Source organism: Hyla sarda, chromosome 4 (assembly GCF_029499605.1).
Source record: "Hyla sarda isolate aHylSar1 chromosome 4, aHylSar1.hap1, whole genome shotgun sequence".
NCBI lineage: Eukaryota > Metazoa > Chordata > Amphibia > Anura > Hylidae > Hyla > Hyla sarda.
Window position 1 is genome coordinate 151827204 of NC_079192.1, and position 22655 is coordinate 151849858.

At 42.5% G+C, this 22655-nt stretch overlaps 1 protein-coding gene and 1 long non-coding RNA gene across 6 annotated transcripts in view; one reads left to right on the forward strand and one right to left on the reverse strand.

Moving 5' to 3' along the window:
* Positions 1-22655, forward strand: part of MYZAP (myocardial zonula adherens protein) — a 147064-nt gene that overhangs the window by 81349 nt on the left and 43060 nt on the right. Inside the window, exon 1 of one of the 4 annotated variants that reach the window (XM_056572415.1) lies at positions 22559-22621. The exons of the other annotated variants lie outside the window; for them this stretch is intronic. Within the exon in view, the coding sequence (XP_056428390.1) occupies positions 22574-22621 (48 nt within the window). The 5' untranslated portion in view covers positions 22559-22573. Of the gene's footprint in view, positions 1-22558; positions 22622-22655 lie in introns of those variants that run through there. 4 annotated transcript variants of the gene reach the window in all.
* LOC130368573 (uncharacterized) overlaps positions 1-22655 on the reverse strand; it is a 178585-nt gene that overhangs the window by 59703 nt on the left and 96227 nt on the right. For both annotated transcript variants that reach the window (XR_008892509.1, XR_008892507.1), the window contains one exon: positions 16408-16586. This is a non-coding gene — a long non-coding RNA (uncharacterized LOC130368573). The remainder of the gene's footprint in view (positions 1-16407; positions 16587-22655) is intronic.

A 22655-nucleotide genomic window follows, 5' to 3' on the forward strand; every position in this document is an offset into this window, starting at 1 on the left:
ACATCTTTGATGTTGCTGGATAAGCCTTTCTTGAAGGTCGTCCAGAGGGCCTCATTGTTCCAGGATAGTTCTGAGGCGAGGGTACGAAACTGGATGGCGTATTCGCCTACGGAAGAACTCCCTCGGACTAGGTTCAGCAAAGCAGTCTCGGCAGAGGAGGCCCGGGCTGGCTCCTCAAAGACACTACGAACTTCAGCGAAGAAGGACTGGATAGTAGCAGTGGCAGGATCATTGCAGTCCCAGAGCGGTGTGGCCCATGACAAGGCCTTTCCAGACAGGAGACTGACCACGAAAGCCACCTTAGACCGTTCAGTGTGGAATTGGTCTGACATCATCTCTAAGTGTAGGGAACACTGGGATAGGAAACCACGGCACTGTTTAGAGTCCCCATCAAACTTGTCCGGTAGAGAAAGGCGGAGGCTGGGAGTGGCCACTCGCTGCGGAGGAGATGCAGGAGCTGGCGGAGGAGATGATTGCTGAAGCTGTGGCAGAAGTTGTTGCAGCATGACGGTCAGTTGGGTCAGCTGCTGTCCTTGTTGCGTGATCTGTTGGGATTGCTGGGCGACCACCGTGGTAAGGTCAGCGACACTAGGCAGCGGGACCTCAGCGGGATCCATGGCCGGATCTACTGTCAGGATCCGGATAGGTATGCAGCGAGGACACTGGTGGTGGATCCTCTGTGTCAGTGGAGTGATGACGTGGGCCGTACCAGGGGAACGGAGTCTAAGGGGTTACTGGTTTTCACCAGAGCCCGCCGCAAAGCGGGATGGACTTGCAGCGGCAGGTAACCCCCAGGTCGTTCCACCCGATAGCGACTCAACCCCAGCTGACAGCAGAGACAGGCGCAGTACAGAAGGACAGGGCAAGAGCAAGGTCGGACGTAGCAGAAGGTCAGGGCAGGCAGCAAGGGTCGTAGTCAGGGGCAACAGCAGAAGGTCTGGAACACAGGCTTGAGAACACAGAAAACGCTTTCACTGGGCACTAGGCAACAAGATCCGGCGATGACAGGAAGGGGAAGTGGGTTTTTATAAGGAGGGCACAGGTGCAGGTACTGATTGGGCCAGTGCGCCATTGATTGGCGCACTGGCCCTTTAAATCTTAGAGAGCCGGCGCGCGTCCTAGGGAGCGGGGCCGCGCGCGCTGGGACTGAACAGACGGGAGGACAGGGCAGGTGAGGAGATTGGGATGCGAGCAGCGGGCGGGCGCATCCCGCTACGCGGGTCGCATCCCCGCCGGTGACACTAGTGCAGCGTTCCCGGTCAGCGTGTCTGACCGGGGCGCTGCACGAAGGTGAACGCCGCGAGCGCTCCGGGGAGGAGCAGGGACCCGGAGCGCTCGACGTAACAGAGGTGAACTGGAGCGCCAGTGCTTGGCAGGTCTGGGTGAGTACAGTATACTTTGTTATTTCCCATGCACAGTCTGCAATTTTTTTTTTACTTTTATTTTTAATACATCAGAATATCCCTTACGTTTTATTTTTAGTGTTTTAGAAACTGCTCAAAGAAAGAAAATGAAATGACATAACATTATATTTATGGGTTTTCAAATGGTAAAAGTAGCAAACTAGCATAACCATCCAACATCTATTTTATTTAAAGCGGAGCTGTTAGCAAACTTTTGGTGTATAAACTAAGGTCATAGTTGTCTAGGGCCTTCAACCCTGAATTTGAGCATTCCCTTTGTTTTGATAATTGACCCCTAAAGCACCGATATATAAAGCCTTGAATTGATATACAAATTAGCCTTAAGGATAGGGGATAAGATGCCTAATCGCGGGGGTCCCGCCGCTGGGGACCCCCGTGATCTTGCATGCAGCACCCCTTTAAAGTCAGTCCCTGGAGTATGTTCGCTCCGGGTCTGATTACTGGTGATCACGGGGGCCAGACAGTTGTCATGCCCCCTCCCATAGGCTTGCATTGAGGGGGAGGAGCAAGACATCACACAGGGGCGGAGCCGTGACGTCACAATGCTCGGGCCCCCGTGATCGTCAGTAATCAGGCCCCGAAGCAAACTTGCTCCGTGGACTGATTTTAACAGTGTGCTGCGTGCCAGATCATGGAGGTCCCCAGCGACGGGACCCCTGCAATCAGGCATCTTATCCCCTATCCTTTGGATAGGCGATAAGATGTCTAAGCACCAGAGTACCCCTTTAAATTCCCAGGGGGCAAGCCATAAGGTTATGCAAATCGAGGAAGTAGCAGGTGTCGCCAAGATCTGCAAATGATCACATTTTGAGCACCAAGCTCCAATCTGTGGCACGTGGGAGGGGTTCAATAGTATGAAAGCTAGATCAAAAGAAAAAAAATATTTTTGCCACATGAAACCTTCATAGACAGTTATCTCTACTTGTCACCACTGAGAAGTACAGAATCCCTGAACTAAGAAACCTTGGTCTATCATTCTGGCAGATCGCTAGGCTGAGAAGTCAGCACTGTTCAAAGTTACGTGTGTCAGTGGTTGGGAGACTAACAAACTGGAATGACAGTAAGCACTGAGGCGATCCTCTGCAAAAACAAATTGTCAGATATGAAGAATGGTGCGCAGTTATCCATTTTGTACTGTGGGTGTAATTGGATGCCATATACCAAGCCCAGGATGCAAACAGTGTCTACAGAAACCACCTGAAAGCTCTTGCGCAACATTGAGTTACAAGCCAGACATCCAGCTACTGTTGTTCAATTGACGTCATGACAGCAATAAGTGCTGGAATGGATTTCTATCCCCTTCAACGATGCAACCTGCTTTTGTCTTGAATGTAATAATAGCCAGAGACTGGCCTGGAGATGACATGGGCAACGCCATTAAGAGGCCTTCATGAGTCCGTCACACTAGTTCTACTTTGAGGATTATGGACTGGAGTGGTGTGGTAGCTAGATTCCTCTATTTTTCATTTCAAGAACACTAACAGCTTACGGTAACATTGATTTAGTCTTGAAACAAGTGGTAAATCCATTTATCTGAAAAGTCCCAAAAGACAATTTTTGGCAACTACACGACAAAGCCAAGCCCCATGTTGCTAGTGCTACCGTGGGCAGCCTGAGTGGGTTAAACCTGCTACCATGACCTGCAATGTTTCCAATCAAGCACATCTGGGATGCCATTGGTCCACATTTGCAAAGGGAACTGTCAGCAGCAGATCTTGATGATTTACGTGCTCACGAGCATTGAGGATGACAGTACATTCTGCAGACAACCTTACTGATAGCACGCCAAATGAGTGTGTGGTCATAATCAATGCTCAATTAATCAATAAATGTTAAATATTTTCAGTGCTTTCATTTTAGAAAATTATTTTTATATCATTAACATGTCTAATGATCCTGTAATTTCCACAATTACACAACTTTTCCTTTATGGTGTTGCAATTGTAATGTTGAGGAGAGTAGAAAAAGACAACACAAAACATAGAAATTAAGAAAGAATAAAACTAGGTGCAAAAGGGTGTGACAGCACTTTATAACAAGTGATAAAATTAAAGGTACATGGGGTATGTGTTGACTGACATCACTCGTAAATCCAATAGAACCAAAAATACATCACATCAGCAGATCATTATTTTGTCAACTGACAAAAATCCGTAAAGAACAAGTAGGCTCTCCATACAGATGGCCTGATTATGACCAAAATAATTTCTGTAAGGCCCCTTACACACTGCCGTTGCTCCCCATCGAGAACGGTCGGTAAAGTCTCTCTTTTTTTTTTTCTTTGTGACTTTAATAGCCGTTCTCGTGACAGGGAGCAACGGGCCAAATGGGTCCCGTCGGCTCCCATTTACTTTTATGGTGCCGCGGGGCACCATTATTTTTTACGGGTATAGTGGGAGAAAAAGATGGCGCAAGCAGTAATTTTTCTCCCGCTATTTCTCAGGGCTCCCCCGATGGCCGGCACACTGCTGTATGCTAACGGCAGTGTTGAAGAAGCCAAATACATCAATATAAGCAAACATGAAAGACAATTAATGTGATGGCAATATCAGAGGCTTATCATATGATAATCATATTTACATGATTTTAGGAGCATGTAAACTGTCAGGTAGACTTAAAGGGGTTGTCTGGTAAACATTTTTTTTAACTAGTGTGTCCAGACTGCCTAATAGATCAATAAAGGCTTCAACTTATATTCCTCGTTCCCTTGTAGCCTCCTGTATCAGCGTACCCTATCTGTGGTCAATCTCCGCTGAACGTGGTTTTCCTGGCACCACTCACTGGCTGCAGTGGTGTCCGGCTTCAGCCAGCAGTTGGTGAAGTGGCTCTGTCAATTACCTTGGCTGTAGACACTACCAGATACTGGAAGGAGCGAGGTACATTAAAGCTTTTTTTAGGCAGGCTGGGCACATAAGTTGAATAAAAATTTCCACCCTACAACTCCTTTAATCCAAAGATATTCTAGAGGAATGAAGGCTAAGCTTGCCAGAACCTAAGGGTTTAAAACTGCCTGATTAGGGAACTAACCTTTGCACTTTCTAATGATATGAAAAAGGATTGCAGATGTGTACTAAAGAAATGTTAAATTGTTTTTGTAAAACTTTTTAGTTCCTATAGGGTGCAGTTGCTGTTGACCGAACAAAGTGAGGTCTACTATTTGAATTGGATAGATTTTGTCTGTGAGTATGTTCTATGATATTTAAAAACGCCTTGAAGAGTTTGTCTTAAATTTAACTTAATAAAATATTAGAGGTGGGTACACAATCCTATAAAATTTGTCTGAAAGCCGAAAGGGGTGACTACCTCATTGGTATGCTCCTAGATATGGGGTCTGGTGGCAAAACTTTAACTCCCAGCATGCCTAGATATGCCCGTACAGCAGTTGGCTGCAGCTAACAGCAGTTTTCTGCAGTCAACGGCTATCTGGACATGCTGGGAGTTGAAGTTTTGCAACATCTGGAAAGCCACCAGTTTGAGACCCCTTCTCTAGATAGTACTGTGCTGCCTAGTCGGATGGATCTATTATTGTAGGTAATGACATTGGTAGTACATTGGTTCGGTCCACAGTTGGGACAGTTAATTGGATCAGTCATTTATTGTAGGTAGTAACTGTGGTTTGTTCCACAGTTAGCTGAGAGACAGTTGGGAGTTAGTGAGGGGAACAAGGCCTCAAACAAAAACGCAATCCCAAAATGCACAGCAAGATGATCTGAAGAAATTCCGGACCCTGTTTCCGCTTAACCTAGCTTGGGTTGTGACAATCTATAAGTTACAAGGACTAACACTACCTCATGTGGTGGTTCAAGAGTGCGCAGATTAGAAGACTTAATTTTTACTTTGGAGTTCAAACGTCTATCAAAGAAACTTTGAATATAAGAAGAGGAGAGAATTAATACTTTGTAAACTTTAATCTGAATGTATATAAAATAAAATATAATGTTATAATGATAAGTACACAATAAAGACAACTACAAACAAGGTAAATATGTTATATTTACCATGAACCCATACATAATCTAGGTTATCTTTCATAGGTTTAGATTAGACTTATAAAAAACTGAGCTGGTTACATCATACATTACGTGTTTAAACGGACTGAGGTCTACTATTCAATGAACTACTTGTAGTGATTAGTAAGTTGTTCACACCAAAGAACAGATGTGCACCACGTACCAGCTGGTGGTGTTATGACTCCATATACAGTCATGGTCGTAAATGTTGGCACCCCTGAAATTTTTCTAGAAAATGAAGTATCCACGTAATTGCGGATGGCGGCCGTTACAGGCGGGTCCCCGGCTGCTCATAGCAGCCGGAACCTGCTGTGTATGACGCGAGCACCGCTCCGATGCTCGCGGTCATACACAGGTCGAAAATGTACGTCCTGGTGCACGAAGTGCTGCCAAACCAGGACGTACATTTACGTCCATGGTCGTTAAGGGGATAATATTTGGTTGCACACCCTTTGGAACAAATAACTGAAATCAGTCGCTTCCTGTAACCATCAATAAGCTTCTTACACCTCTCAGCCGAAATGTTGGACCACTCTTACTTTGCAAACTGCTCCATGTCTCTCTTATTGGAAGGGCCTTTTCCCAACAGCAATTTTAAGATCTCTCCAAAGGTGTTCAATGGGATTTAGATCTGGACTCATTGCTGGCCACTTCAGAACTCTCCAGCGCTTTGTTGCCATCCATTTCTGGGGGCTTTTTTTTTATGTATGTATGGGGTCATTGTCCTGCTGGAAGACCCAAGATCTCGGACGCAAACCTAGCTTTCTGACACTGGGCTGTACAGTGCAACCCAAAATCCATTGGTAATCCTCAGATTTCATGATGCCTTGCACACATTCAAGGCATCCAGTGCCAGAGGCAGCAAAACAACTCAAAACATAATTGAACCTCCACCCTATTTCACTGTAGGTACTGTGTTATTTTCTTTGTAGGCTTTATTCTGTTTTCTTTAAATAGTAGAATTATGTGCTTTACCAAAAAGTTCTATCTTGGTCTCATCTGTCTACAAGACGTTTTGCAAGAAGAATTTTGGCTTACTCAAGTTCATTTTGGCAAAATGTAGTCTTGATTTTTTATGTCTCTGTGTCAGCAGTGGGGTCCTCCTGGGTCTCCTGCCATAACGTTTAATTTAATTTAAATGTCGACAGATTCGGGCTGACACTGATGCTCCTTGAGCCTGCAGGACAGCTTGAATATCTTTGGAACTTGTTTGGGGCTGCTTATACCCCATCCGGACTATCCTGCGTTGACACCTTTCATCAATTTTTCTCTTCTATCCACGCCCAGGGAGATTAGCTACAGTGCTTGATAATGTTGCGCACTATGGACAAAGGCAAATCTAGATCTCTGGAGATGGACTTGTAACCTTGAGATTGTTGATATTTTTCCACAATTTTGGTTATCAAGCCCTCAGACAGTTCTCTTCTTCTCTTTCTGTTGTCCATGCTTAGTGTGGCACACAGAGACACACAATGCAAAGACTAAGTGAACTTCTCTCTTTTTTATCTACTTTCAGGTGTGATTTTTATATTGCCCACACCTGTTACTTGCCTCAGGTGAGTTTAAAGGAGCATCACATGCTTGAAACGATCTTATTTTTCCACAATTTTGAAAGGGTGCCAATAATTTTGTCCAGCCCATTTTTGGAGTTTCCCTTTTTTGGTTTAGTTCCAATACACACAAAGGTAATAAACATGTGTATTGCAAAACATGTGTTACTACAATCCTTTTCTGTGAGAAATACTTAATTTTCTTGAAAAATTTCAGGGGTGCCAACATTTACCGCCATGACTGTATAGAAACCTAGGTCACAGAACAAACCATTAACTGATGTGACAATTGTCTGCGATTGGTGTGATGGTTTAACCTATGGAAACCAGACAACATTATTCATAAAGCAGCAGTCTTAGGGCCTCATGTTCCATTGGAGTTCTGTGTAAACGTAGGTGAAAATAGGACAGAGAAATGCATTTGACTTTTTCCCTGTTTCTGCTAATTTTCTGGAAAGCAGGCATGGTTTAAATTTTTTTTCCCACAAGCCGAGTGATTTATGAATTAAACCTGCTTTTGGTGTTGTTTCTGCCCGATTTTTCACTTTTAACAGAGAGGTTAAATAAATGAAAACTACCAAAGTTTCACAACATTTATAGACACATTCATGTATATGAGGGTAAAATGAATATAAATTCACTACGAAAGAGAACAAAAAGGGTAAAGAAAAGCACAACTGCAAGTATAGTCAAGTAGGTATTGTTCATCTAAATTAGATACAATGTGGGGTGTGTCATAATCCTGATTGCTGTCTGAAACTCTTTGAGTAATAATGGCTAAAACTGCACAACAAAAGGTAAAGGGATTACATAAGAATAATATTCTGATCCAGTACACTTCGTCCCTTCCGATTTATGGCAATGTATTCAGGGCACACGCTCAGCTTGTTTTTTTAAGTTTCGTTACATTGAGTGGGAAATCTGGAATATGGCTATAAATAGTGAATAAATTACTGTAATTTTGTATTACATAATATTTTACATTAGAATTAGGGTGATTTTGTGTGGGATGGACAATTTGCTTACTACATACAGTTGCTGGTATTTATATATCATGAGTCAAGAGCATAATGATGTGTGTGTTGTAGACAGCAAATGTGATACTATAATTATCATTGTCATTTGTACTGTACAATTACTATTATTAAATTATGTCTGCTTTTAGTACACCTTGCAGAATTCCTTTTGTATGACATAGTCTGTGAAATTTAATACTGCATGACATAAAAAAAACTAGGCGTAAAAAGTTGCAAATTTTGCATGAAACACTGGAAAAGTCCCATGTGTTTAAAAAAAAAAAAAAGGCTTGTGCAAAAATGTTAATTTTTTCTTTACATCCATATGGTCTCAAATATACCTAATTTATATAGGTTTTATTTTATTTTACTACTTAAAAAAAAAAATTATAACTATATGCACAAAAATAAGTATGTTTAAAATTGACATTTTCTCACCCCTATAACTTTTTTATTTTTCCGCATACAGGGCTATATGTGGGCTCATTTTTGTGCCATCGTCTGTAGTTTTTATTGGTACAGTTTTTATTTTGATAGGACTTTTTGACTGCTTTTTATAATTTTTTTTATAGTATATTAAGTGACCAAAAATGCACAATTTTGGACTTTGGTACGCCATCGACTATGTGGTTTAGCTAACCTTATATAGTTCGGACATTTACGCACTCTGCAGTACCACATTTTTATTATTTAAATTACATTATTTTATTTAAAAAATGGGAAAAGGGGGGATTCAAACTTTTATTAGGAAGGGGTTAATTCACTTTTATTAACTTTTTTTCAACACTTTTTTTTGCCCCCTCTGGGGGCTATAACATGCAATCTTTTGCATATACTGATGGTGGGAATGGTGCTGGAGAAAGGAGCCAAAAAGGTGTGTTCATCATATTCTGCAATTTACTGAAAGGTTGCCCTTAGGTAACCCAAAAGAACCCTTTCTTTCCCATACACCCTAGTTAAAAGTGCAATCTTTATTGATATTTTCGCACAATATACTTAGTAAAAAAATTCATGCACTCCATCCTGATCTGATTACAATGATTTGACCATCCGGTCTCGAGTGATGAGTTCATGAAATCATGCAAGGTGCCTGCAGTAATACCTGCACTAAATGAAGAGCTCAGGACAGGGCGTATGTGTTAAAACTTAAATGGCCCCCCTCAACATGTTTCGCTACCTCAGTAGCGTTGTAAAGAGGCAGACGGGCACTCATGAGACGGATGCATTCGTTATTTCGGATCTATTCGTTATATATATCCTTCGTTTCACTTTCGTTTTGGACGATTTCGTTATTCGTTTTAATGCTTATTTCTAACACTTATTGCTAATGGAGGCCTTGCTGATCCTCTCTTGTAAAAAATAGCAGGTGTTACCTTAACTTGTTTTGCAGTTGTCTCTGTGCCAGAAGCAAAGTTTTCCTCAGGTAAACTGTCCATTTCTGCAAATCCAGTGACTCCACACTCCAGTAACACCAGGCAAACTCTCACAGTATTACCTCACAACTAATTAAACAGCCTCAATGTCTGTGATACAGTAGGGATCGACTGGAATAAGCTAATTGGCTAAAAGATATCAGGTAACAATGAACTCCGATCATGTGACCTAAGGACCAATTGAAAAAAATCGAATTATTTACTTTCGTTTTACGGTTAACGAATGCATTCGTTATCTTACGAATGCAATTCGTTATTTTACGAATGTTTTCTTTAATCTGATGTTCATATTATCATGGTTATTCGTAAATGTTCCAAATATGTTTTCGTGCGTTCGGATCAATCCAAACGCCCGAAAAGGTAAAATTCGTATAAATTAGCATTCGTGCCGAAACTAATTGCACATGTCTAATTATTGGTAATATTGGTCTCAGTATAAAGGATTTGGTCAATAACAGTATGATGGTAATATGTATGGTGATAATGAGGGGAATTCATTAATTGTTGTCTAGTATATGTACTATTTTAGAGCAGAAAAGTTGCATTTGATGTTACCTTCCCGCGCCCAATTCATCAAAAGTAGCACGCCACTTGATGAATTTACCGGCTCCTACGCCCATGGTACAAATTTAGACTGCTTTACAGAGCTAAAGTAAATGAGTGTAGGTTTCTGCGCCTTTTTTTGCGACTTTCGCAGATAGTGAATCAGTGCCCACTGCATGAAACTAGTCTAAAGCACTGCAAATGGTGGTACACTTTCAAATATGATCAAAAGTCTCACAAAAGTCGCATGGGAAGTGACTGAGACTTTTTGTGCGACAATTTTAAACTTAAAAAAAGGTTCTAAATAGCTTGATGAATTCCCCTCAATATTCCTCCTTGTATACTGGTATTATTGGTAATATTGGTCTCAGTATAAAGATATATATAATTTTTTTTTTCATTATGTGCTCTATTATACCCAACTATGATTGACATTTGGTCCTGCCCTTTTGTGGCTCCACCTTCACATAGCCACACCCATGATTAAAATGGTCTGCTTAGTCTAAAATGCCTAGGCCTAATTTTGGTCCTAGTCCGGCCCTGGCTACAGTGGTGTGGTCTCATTGGTGTTTGTTTGCATTTTTGTTGCTCAGACATGTCAAGAATTGTTAATTGCACAGGGTCTCACTCCTGAGACCGGCTGTAGTCCTGACGCATCAGCCTGGGAAGCGACTCCCTGTCTGGGCAACCTGACTTCTCAGAATTTTCAGTCTAGAGTTCTATTTAGTGAAGAGGTCAGATCGGCTGGATGATGAGGGAGTGGAGCACACTCCCGCCAACTTCCCAGCTTATATGTCAGGATTTCAGAGAGTCAGTCCTCAGGAGTGAGACCCAGTGCGAGCAACAATTCTTGACATGTCAGAGCAACATGTCAAAAAATAGTTTTCAATGACAGTAACAAATTAAATAGCATGCCTAGAGGGCAAAAAATCCACATGCAGGAGGATTTAAAAATAAAAAGTCACAAAACTATGAAAGAATTAGATTCAGCTGCAATGTCAAACCCTATGGCGCAATTTGTGGGAAAAATAAGCCAATGAAATACAATCCATTTAAAAATGAGGTACACAATACTAGTAGAAAAAAATACATTCTCTGCTCAGAAAATTCATGTGTCATTGTTGCATAAGAATGCACATCTTTACCCCGTAAAAATATGCTGAGTATGTTAAAGCTGTTTAGTATTGTTTATTTTTTTAATTAATCTGTTCAGGAAGTGGGGCGAATGCATACGCCCTGCATCCTGAGTCCTTAAGGACGTAGGGCGTATGCATACGCCCATGGGAATTCCGGTCCCCGACACTAGCCGGTTGGGGACCGGGGTGCCTGCTGGAATCATTCAGCAGTCATCCTGGCACATCGTCGAGGGGGGTCCTGAGACCCCCCCATGTCGGCGATCGCAGAAAATCGCATGTCAATTCAGACATGCGATTTTCTGCTATTCCGTGCTGATCGGGTCTCTGGTGACCCGATCACCCAGAAAATAGGGATGATCGGAGCTGTCAGTGACAGCCCCGATCATCCTGAGGGATAGGAGCGAGGTCGCAGTGCTGCGATCTCCTCCTATCCCCTGCCATTGGTCAGAAATTAATTCTGACCAATGGCAGCGCAGGATACTGGGTTGCCATGGAAACCCCCCGTTCTGCCCACCCCTAGATGTCGGTCAGAACGGGGGGAGAAGATGGAGGCTGGTACCTGGAGGAGAAGATGCGTGGGGACCGCAGATCGCCGCTGGAGACTGCGGAGATCACGGTGCAGGTAGGGAAGTGAAAGTGGTCTCTAAACTGTATCCCTCCAGATCTTGCAAAACTACAACTCCTAGCATGCCCAAACAGCTCTTTGCTGTCTGGGCATGCTGGGATTTCTAGTTTTGCAACATCTGGAGGGTCAAAGTTTGGAGATCACTGTCCAGTGGTCTATAAACTGTAGCCCTCCAGATGTTGCAAAACTGCAAATCCCAGCATGCCCAAACAGCAAACAGCTGTCTCGGCATGCTGGGAGTTGTAGTTGCGTAACTCCAGCTGTTGCATAACTACATCTCCCAGTATGCCCTTCGGCGATCAGTACATGCTGGGAGTTGTAGTTTTGCAACAGCTAGAGGCACACTGGTTGGAAAATACTGAGTTAGGTAACAGAACCTAACTGAAGGTTTTCCAACCAGTGTGCCTCCAGCTGTTGCAAAAGTACAACTCCAAGCATGCACGGTCTGTCAGTACATGCTGGGAGTTGTAGTTTTGCAACAGCTGGAGGCACACTGGTAGGAAAATACTGAGTTAGGTAACAGAACCTAACTGAAGGTTTTCCAACCAGTGTGCCTCCAGCTGTTGCAAAAGTACAACTCCTCAGTCAGTACATGCTGGGAGTTGTAGTTTTGAAACAGCTGGAGGTTTGCTCCCCCATGTGAATGTACAGGGTACATTCACACGGGCAGGTTTACAGTAAGTTTCCTGCTTCAAGTTTGGGCTGCGGCAAATTTTTCACCGCAGCGCAAACTCCTAGCTGGAAACTCACCGTAACACGCCAGTGCGAATGTACCCTAAAAACCCTACACTAACACATAATAAAGGGTAAAACACTACATATACACCCCCTTATACTGTCCCCCCCAATAAAAATGAAAAACGTATTGTACGGCAGTGTTTCCAATACGGAGCCTCCAGCTATTGCAAAACAACAACCCAGCATTTCTGGACAGCCACTGACTGGAGGCACCTTGTTTGGGAATCACTGGCGTAGAATATCCCTATGTCCACCCCTATGCAATCCGTAATTTAGTCCTCAAATGCGCATGGCGCTCTCTCACTTCAGAGCCATGTCATATTTCAAGGAAACAGTTTAGGGCCACATATGGGTTATTTCCATACTCGGGAGAAATTGCACTACAAATTTTGGGGGGCTTTTTCTCCTTTTACCCCTTATGAAAAGGAAAAGTTGGGGGTTACACCAGCCTGTTAGTGTAAAAAAAATAAACATTTTTACACTAACATGCTGGTGTTGCCCCATACTTTTTATTTTCACAAGCAGTAAAAGGAAAAAAGACCCCCAAAGTTTTTAACGCAATTTCTCCTGAGTATGGAAATACCCCATATGTGGGCGTAAAATGCTCTGCAGGCGCACAACAAGGCTCAGGAGTGAGAGCGCACCATGTACATTTGAGGCCTAAATTGGTGATTTGCACAGGGTTGGCTGATTTTACAGCGGTTCTGACATAAACGCAAAAACATAAATACCCACATGTGACCCCATTTTGGAAACTACACCCCTCACGGAACGTGACAAGGGGTATAATGAGCCTTAACACCCCACAGGTGTTTGACGAATTTTCATTAAATTTGAATGGGAAAATGTAAAAAAAAAAAAGTTTGCACTAAAATGCTGGTGTTACCCTAAATTTTTTATTTTCACAAGGGAAAATAGGAAAAAAGCCCCCCAAAATGTGTAGCCCCATATGTGGATGTAAAGTGCTTTGCTGGTGCACTACAATGCTCAGAAGAGAAGGAGCGCCATTGGGATTTTGAAGAGAAAATGTGTCCGGAATTGAAGGCCACATGTGTTTACTAAGCCCCCATAGTGCCAGAACAATGGACCCCCCACATGTGACCCCATTTTGGAAACTACACCCCTCATGTAATGTATTAAGGGGTACAGTGAGCATTTACGCCCCACAGGTGTCTGACAGATTTTTGGAACAGTGGTCCGTGAAAATGAAAAATTTTGGGGGGCATTTTCTCCCATTACCTTTTGTAAAAATTGTAAATTTGGGGAAAAAACTGCACTTTAGTGAAAACATTTACACATCCGATTTTAACGAAAAGTCGTCAAACACCTATGAGGTGTTAAGGCTCACTGGACCCCTTGTTACATACCTTGAGGGGTGTAGTTTCCAAAATAGTATGCCATGTGGGGTTTTCTGCTGTTCTGGCACCATTGGGGCTTTCTAAATGTGACATGCCCCCCAAAAACTATTTCTGCAAAATTCACTTTCCAAAATCCCATTGTTGCTCCTTCCCTTCTGAACCCTCTACTGCGCCCGCCGAACACTTGACATGCATATATGAGGTATTTCCTTAATCGAGAGAAATTGGGTTACAAATTTTGGGAGGCTTTTTCTCGTATTACCACTTGCAAAAATTCAAAAACTGGGTCTACAAGAACATACGAGTGTAAAAAATTAAGATTTTGAATTTTCTCCTTCACTTTGCTGCTATTCCTGTGAAACACCTAAAGGGTTAACAAACTTACTGAATGTCATTTTGGATACTTTGAGGGGTGCAGTTTTTATAATTGGGTCATTTGTGGGGTATTTCTAATTTGAAGGCCACTTCAAAACAGAACTGGTCCCTGAAAAATTCTGATTTTCAAAACTTTGTGAAAAATTGGAAAATTGCTGCTGAAATTTGAAGGCCTCTGATGTCTTCCAAAAGTAAAAACATGTCAACTTTATGATGGAAACATAAAGTAGACATATTGTATATGTGAATCAATATATAATTTATTTGGAATGTCTATTTTCCTTACAAGCAGAGAGCTTCAAAGTTAGAAAAATGCTAAATGTTCACATTTTTCATAACATTTTTAGAATTTTTCACCGGGAAATGATGCAAGTATCGACTAAAATTTACCACTACCATAAAGTAGAACATGTCACGAAAAACAATCTCGGAATCAAATTTATAAGTAAAAGCATCCCAGAGTTATTAATGCTTAACGTGACAGTGGTCAGATTTGCAAAAAATGCTCCCGTCCTTAGTGTCATAATGGGCTCCTTTCCCAAGGGGTTAAAGACAGGGGTAACCTCCAGTGAACCAAACTGCGCAGAGACCGCATGCCGCAACTGAAGATACTGAAAATGGGCATTCTGAGGGACATTAAAACGTTCTCTAACCTCTGCAAATGAAGGAAAGACACAGTCCCCTCCAAACAGGTGCATGGCAAATTTGATTCCCTGGGAGCTCCAATATCCGGCTGCCTCCAACTCCCGTAGGTGCTCCAAATGTGGGTTACCCCACAGGGGTGCTCTCGGAGAAACAACCGGCTGAGGGAAGTGTCCGGCAACCACCGACAAGACCGCAGCCACCGTCTTGATAGGGTCCGGAAGGGATAGAGAGGGAACTAATGTATTAGTCAGCGTCTCATAAGAGCCCAGTGGTGCCCCAGTCAGAGCCGTGACGGCATTGGAAAGGTCCAAGTCGATCCTCCAGGCCGTGTACACCAGCTGCAAGGCTATAAAGTAATTATGCATATTAGGGGCGGCCAGGGAGTAGCCACTAGCCTCAGAGTGGTCTCCAACAGAACAAGCATCCTCGTCCATAGCAGGAAGAAACACTCCAACTCCTGACTTGTTGCGCTTGGTTTTCCCCCGGGAGCCTCCCATGGTGAGACACAGACACTCACCAGATGAGTATGAGCAAAGTAGGGGACCAAACGTGAGAAGTCCAGCCTGTGGCCCCGACAGCACAATTCTCCCTTTAAGATAGCAGAAAGTCCCCCAGCACAGAGGGTAGCAGCAGTATGGGGACACCCAAGGGGTGGCAAAATACAAGCAGAGCAGGAATACAGTCCAGAACAGAGGGAGGTAAAGGGCCCAGCAGCAGAGCCAGGGATCCCACTTCAGCCCACTACAAGTCCCACCTGACACCTGATGCCCGTATTAGAAACTGTCCAGAGCAGGAGAAAATCCCCATAGCAAACCTATGCTGCTCTGGACAGTTCGTGATACGGACAGAGGTGTCAGCAGAGAGCACTGTGGACAAGACAAAAAAGAAAAGATTTTCCTCTGTAACATACAGCTGCTAATAAGTACTGAAAGGATTAAGATTTTTAAATAGAAGTAATTAAAAAATCTGTTTAACTTTCTGGCACCGGTTCATTAAAAAAATAAAAAAAAATTCCACCGGAGTACCCATTTAATACATTTAGTGTTTAGAATACAATGTAAGGCAGTGGATGTTGATTTTTAGAGAATGAGAAACATAAACACATAAATAGTTCACAGTAGAAGTGGTGCGGCACTGCTAGTGGTGTCCTGGGCTTTGAGACGAAGGATGGATGCTAGTATAGCTGTATTGCTGGAGGTGGTGCTCAGATAAGGCAAGCAGTATATATATCAGTCCGTAAGGAAAAGAAGATATCGGCACTCACCAATTCAGCTTGCAAGTCTTCTTTATTGAAGCATACTTACATAAAGGGTACAGAAGAGAAGGGTAGTGGGGGGATAGTGAATGGCGACCGAGCCAGCCGAAGCACGCCAAGCGTGCGAAACAGGAGCTCGGTCGCCATTCACTATCCCCCCACTACCCTTTTCTTCTGTACCCTTTATGTAAGTATGCTTCAATAAAGAAGACTTGCAAGCTGAATTGGTGAGTGCCGATATCTTCTTTTCCTTACGGACTGATTTATAAACACATAAATACTTATCCATATATACTTACTTCTTTAGAGTTCTACCATTGCACAAAGGGCCAACTTGAAAGACTTCCACTTCTGCTTGTTTCTGGTGTCAGGTTCATATCAACACCACAGATCTCTTGGTACAGGCTCCTTCTCCAAGAGCCTCTTGGACTGCCTTGTCTATTTTGTCGTTGCAGATTGGGAGGCAGCAGTAAGGTAGCTATGAAAATACATGTTTAAGATTAATTCAGATTTGATTTTATATATATATTATATATACAAAGTCCAGGAATCACAGCACCAATAGGTCAAGGATCTTCATAAGCTGGTTTCTTTATTCACCCCAAAAGTTACAATGTTTCGGCAACAATAGCCTTTATCAAGCATATTGTTGCCGAAACGTTGAAACTTTTGGGGTGAATAAAGAAACCAGCTTATGAAGATCCTTGACCTATTGGTGCTGTGATTCCTGGACTTTGTATACATTAACACCAGGCTGGCTGCCTGGGTGTTTCACATGCACGGAGGTTGGTCCCCGGTGCTGTCTCACGCCAATTCTTGTGTATATATATATATATATATATATATATATATACACTAAGAAATAATGCATAGGCTTGTTTTTTGTGTACAGTTCTGTCAAATTGACAATATAGGAAGTTATTTATTTCACATTCACTTTGATTTTCAGAGTAGCATTTCAATATTCATGTTTGATGAATACACACACAGGGAGATGACTACCCAATGATTATATGAACATTTGTTATGTTTGTTGTCTGATTGCTAAACATGTAAAATGGGCAATGATTGATAATGAACATTTTTATAAATTTTTATTCAACAATCATTGGAGCATTTATAATTCCCTTGCTAGGGAAAGTTACCGTATATACTGGAGTATAAGCCGACCCGAGTATAAGCCGAGACCCCTAATTTCAACCCAAAATCCCAGGAAAAGTTATTGACTCGAGTATAAGCCTAGGGTGGGAAATACATCATCCCCCCTGTCATCATCCAGACCCGTCATTAACATCCTCATCATCATCACCGCCTGTCATCATCCAGACCCTCATCATCATCACCTGTCATCATCCCCTTGTCATCATCCCACACATCCCCCCTTCATCATCCCCTTGTCATCATCCCCACCCCCCTTCATCATCCCCTTGTCATCATCCCCACCCCCCTTCATCATCCCCTTGTCATCATCCCCACCCCCCTTCATCATCCCCTTGTAATCATCCCACACACCCCCCTTCATCATCCCCTTGTCATCATCCCCACCCCCCTTCATCATCCCACCGCCCCCCCTTCATCATCCTCTTGTCATCATCCCACACCCCCCCTTCATCATCCTCTTCTCATCATCCGCCCTCAGTCGTCTTCAACCTGCGGAACTCCAGAGGTTTCAAAACTACAACTCCCAGCAAGCCCGGGCAGCCATCGGCTGTCCGGGATTGCTGGGAGTTGTAGTTTTGAAACCTCCGGAGGTCCACAGGTTGAAGACCACTGCGGCCTTCAACATCATCCAGCCCCCTCTCACCCCCCTTTAGTTCTGAGTACTCACCTCCGCTCGGCGCTGGTCCGGTCCTGCAGGACTGTCCGGTGAGGAGGTGGTCCGGTGGGATAGTGGTTCCGGGCTGCTATCTTCACCGGGGGCGCCTCTTCTCCGCGCGGAATAGAGGCGTTGCCTTGACAATGACGCAGAAGTACGTTGGCAATGAACGTACCTCTGCGTCGTTGTCAAGGCAACGTGACTATTCTGGGGCCGGGCCCGAAGCGCTTAGAAGAGGCCTCCCCGGTGAAGATAGCAGCCGGAACCACTATCCCACCGGACCACCTCCTCTCCGGACAGTCCTGCAGCACCGAACCAGCGCCGAGCGGAGGTGAGTACTGTACAGAACTAAAGGGGGTGAGAGGGGGCTGGATGATGTCGAAGGCCGCAGTGGTCTTCAACCTGCGGACCTCCGGAGGTTTCAAAACTACAACTCCCAGCAAGCCCGGACAGCCGATGGCTGCCCGGGCTTGCTGGGAGTTGTAGTTTTGAAACCTCTGGAGGTCCGCAGGTTGAAGACCACTGCGGGTGGGGGAGTTCACTCGATTATAAGCCGAGGGGGGTGATTTTTCGTGCTGAAAAACTCGGCTTATACTCGAGTATATACGGTATAGAAAACTATTGTATCTGAACTATTGCATTTTTGACACTTGTGTCTTGCTTTAGTAAAGAATCAGCACTTGCACAAGTATTTAATCATTTGCTTATGGCAAGTACAGGGGCAAATGCATGATTTTAATATTTTTATTTCTATAAGCAACACTTGACACATGACATTTTCATACATTAACTTTAAGCATAACTCTAAAGTTTATGTGGTAGGCAGAGGATTGGAGACTTCTTCTCTTTGTTGGGTGTCAGTTGGTGACGCTAGGAGCATAGTAGTAGTTAAGGTATAATGAGGGGCATTTATCAGAAACTGAACTTGCTTTTTGTTCAGTTTAGAAGAAAAAAGCTGCAGGGAAAGTGGCGCTGTGCGCCAAATTTATCATTTGGCGAGCAGACTTTGATGAATGCCCACTGAACTGCTCTGAATAAATGTCTCAGACAGGCCATGTGACAACTGTATTAAAAGTCGCACGCACTGTAATACAATTGTCGCATAGAGACATTTAGGGCAGGGTTAAATTACCCTGTGATATATATGTTCTAAATCTGTCCTGTGCAACTTTTCTGCAACATTTCATAGAAAAGTCGCACGTAATAAATTAATGACCACTGCACAGAGTGATCTAAATCAGATAACTTTGTGGTCATAAAAAGTGGTCTAAATCAGATCACTTCTTGGTCATAAAAATTAATGGGGTATACTGAAAGGATTAAGATTTTTTAATAGAAGTCATTTACAAATCTGTTTAACTTTCTGAAGCCAGTTGATATATAAAAAAAAGTTTTTTTCCTGAATAACCCCTTTAAACAGTCTAAATTAAATGTCACAGGAAAAGTCGCACAGGACATGCCTGCAACTTTTCCTGCAACAAATTTAGATGAAAAAAGCTGTCTAAATTGTTTGATAAATTCCCCTCAATGTGATGATGGTGGTTGTAGTGTCTTGACAGTTTAACTAACCACTGCTCCAAAGGAAGCAACTACCCGTATAAAAGCCCCCTATCAAAAGCCTGGATGTTGGATAACAGCTTTAAACTTTACTGTAGTTGCAGGCCCAGAATACAGCATACAGTGCAGTTGATGTAGACAGATATAGAAGACATCATGACAACACATTTTAGAACTAAGCACCACATTCAGTGCCAGGCACAATAGAGGCAACAGTTACCTGACCAGAGTTTGCAAAGCACAAGGTGATCCTGCTCTGGGACACATTTAAATCTGAAGATCAGGTGTAAGGATACACATTTCATGCTGGGCAGCCCAGTTGCTGAGGCCACCATACAACGCCCACTAAGTTTTGTGCACAAACCTGTTTCTAATTAATAGGACTCGCTGGACGACGGACAATTACCTTGGCAAATCACCAGCAAAAGCCAGACCAGGATGGTCCCATAGACTTACATTGTGAGTCCATCCTAGGCATGTGACCCAGAGCCTAAGATACCGATGTGCTAAGTGAGCATGTCTCCTGACTTGCTTTTGTGATCTCCTTGGAATTAAACACTCAGAACCCAACCAATCAAAAGTTTTTTTTCATGACACATGCACTTTAAGGACAGTATTTTTTCAAAATACTACAATGCTTCTATACAATAAAGAGCCATTGCATTACCTTTTTATACAATTCACTGTTTTAGTAAATGTTAAAGATAAATGAATGGCACTCCTTAAATTTCACATCAATTTATTGTACCTTTCACGTGGCATCAAGCCTATCCTTTATATTAATATAGCTCTTTGTTATCTGTTCAGCTTACATTATGTCAACTTGAGAGTGTTTCAGCTTTATTTTAGTCAGTATTCTCTGTCTATGATTTTAAGTCATTATTTTCATTACTAACATTGCAAACAATGTAGATTCTTCATTAAAACTAAAGCATATGTGGGCATTAGGATCCAGCTCATGGGTGTATTGTGTAATGATCAATATGATACATGTTGTGGAAAGCTTGATCAAATTGCATCTATACATCATCAAGATATATCACTTGAGTGTTATACAACTACAGTGGGGCAAAAAAGTATTTAGTTAGCCACCAATTGTGCAAGTTCTCCCACTTAAAAAGATGAGAGAGACTGGTAATTTTCCTCATAGGTATACCTCAACTATGAGAGAAAAAAAAATACATAAAATCTTATTGTCTGATTTTTTAAGAATTTATTAGCAAATTATTGTGAAAAACTAAGTATTTGATCAATAACAAAAGTTCATCTTAATACTTTGTTATATACCCTTTGTAGGCAATGACAGAGGTCAAACGTTTTCTCTAAGTCTTCACAAGGTTTTCACACACTGTTGCTGGTATTTTGGCCCATTCCTCCATGTAGATCTCCTCTAGAGCAGTGATGTTTTGGGGCTGTCGCTGGGCAACATGGACTTTCAACTCCCTCCAAAGGTTTTCTATGGGGTTGAGATCTGGAGACTAGCTTAGGCCACTCCAGAACCTTGAAATGCTTCTTACAAAGCCACTCCTTAGTTGCCCGGGCAGTGTGTTTGGGATCATTGTCATGCTGAAAGATCCAGCCAGGTTTCCTCTTCAATGCCCTTGCTGATGGAAGGAGGTTTTCACTCAAAATATCACAATACATGGCCCCATTCATTCTTTCCTTTACACGGATCAGTCGTCCTGGTCCCTTGGCAGAAAAACAGCCCGAAGCATGATGTTTCCACCCCCATGCTTCAAAGTAGGTATGGTGTTCTTTGGATGCAACTCAGAATTCTTTCTCGAGTTGAGTTTTTACCAAAAATTTCTACTTTGGTTTCATCTGACCATATGACATTCTCCCAATACTCTTCTGGATCATCCAAATGCTCTATCAGATGGGCCCGGACATGTACTGGCTTAAGCAGGGGGACACATCTGGCACTGCATGATTTGAGTCCCTGGCTGCGTAGTATGTTACTGATGGTAGCCTTTGTTACTTTGGTCCCAGCTCTCTGCAGGTCATTCACTGGGTCTCCCCCCCCCCCCCCCCCGTGTGGTTCTGGGATTTTTACTCACCGTTCTTGTGATCATTTTGACACCACGGGGTGAGATCTTGCATGGAACACCAGATCGAGGGAGATTATCAGTGGTCTTGCATGTCTTCCATTTTCTAATAATTGCTCCCACAGTTGATTTCTTCTTACAAAGCTGAAAATGACAGGCCTCGCTCATCTTTATAAGTGGGAGAACTTGCACAATTGGTGGCTGACTAAATAAGTTTTTGCCCCACTGTATATGAAAGTCTGCATGTATGTCATATTTTAGAAATTTGCTTATACCCATTTCTTCTTTACAAAGTCTCATTTCTTAATTCATTGGAAATACTGTAATTGCAAAAATTGTATACTGTACAGTTGGCAAGAAACAGCTGTATTTGCTTCTAAGGGCTGCAGACACCAATGAATAGCAGTTAGGATATTAGAGCAAACCCATCCTAATGGTGGTTGCCAAACATATATAAATGCATTTTTATTTATCAGCCAAATGTCAAGGATGTAAACAACTCTGTAGGTCAGTCAAGGAAAGGCTGGGAGGTGAGGAGGCGAGTGATGAGGCCTGCCAGGCTGTGGCACCTGAGCAGCTTGGCTCCACCTCCTTGAAATTTGAAATAAAAAGGTAATTTTATAAATTTTGCAACTACCATCAGCACCTCCAGAAAAGGTACAGTTTGCTTTTGCAACAGCTATTCAACATGGTTTGCTACTCCTAGCAGTAGATACAGCTGACAGATTCCTTTAAAACGTTAGGCCATGTTAATCTGGAGCATAGCTGTTTCTTGTTTGATTTTACTTTTAAAAAAATTGCTAAAAAGTACAGTACAATGCAGGTTAATCAGGTTTTAAAATATAAAAACATGGCCAAAACTATGAAACACAGCTAGGAAGATTTATCAAAATGAGTGATAAAGTGATAAGTAATAAAGTTGCCCATAGCTGTTCTCGTTTCGCAAGCACTATAAAAAATCAAAAGCTGTAATCTCATTAGTTGCCTCTGATCTAAAATTGATAATTATTTTTCAGGAACTAAAAGACCATTACTAACTATGTAACTATGTATTATAATAGCTATTATATTCATGAGAACAAGCACCATTACTTGGTTAGTCTAACTCAAACCATTCTCAAAACTGTAC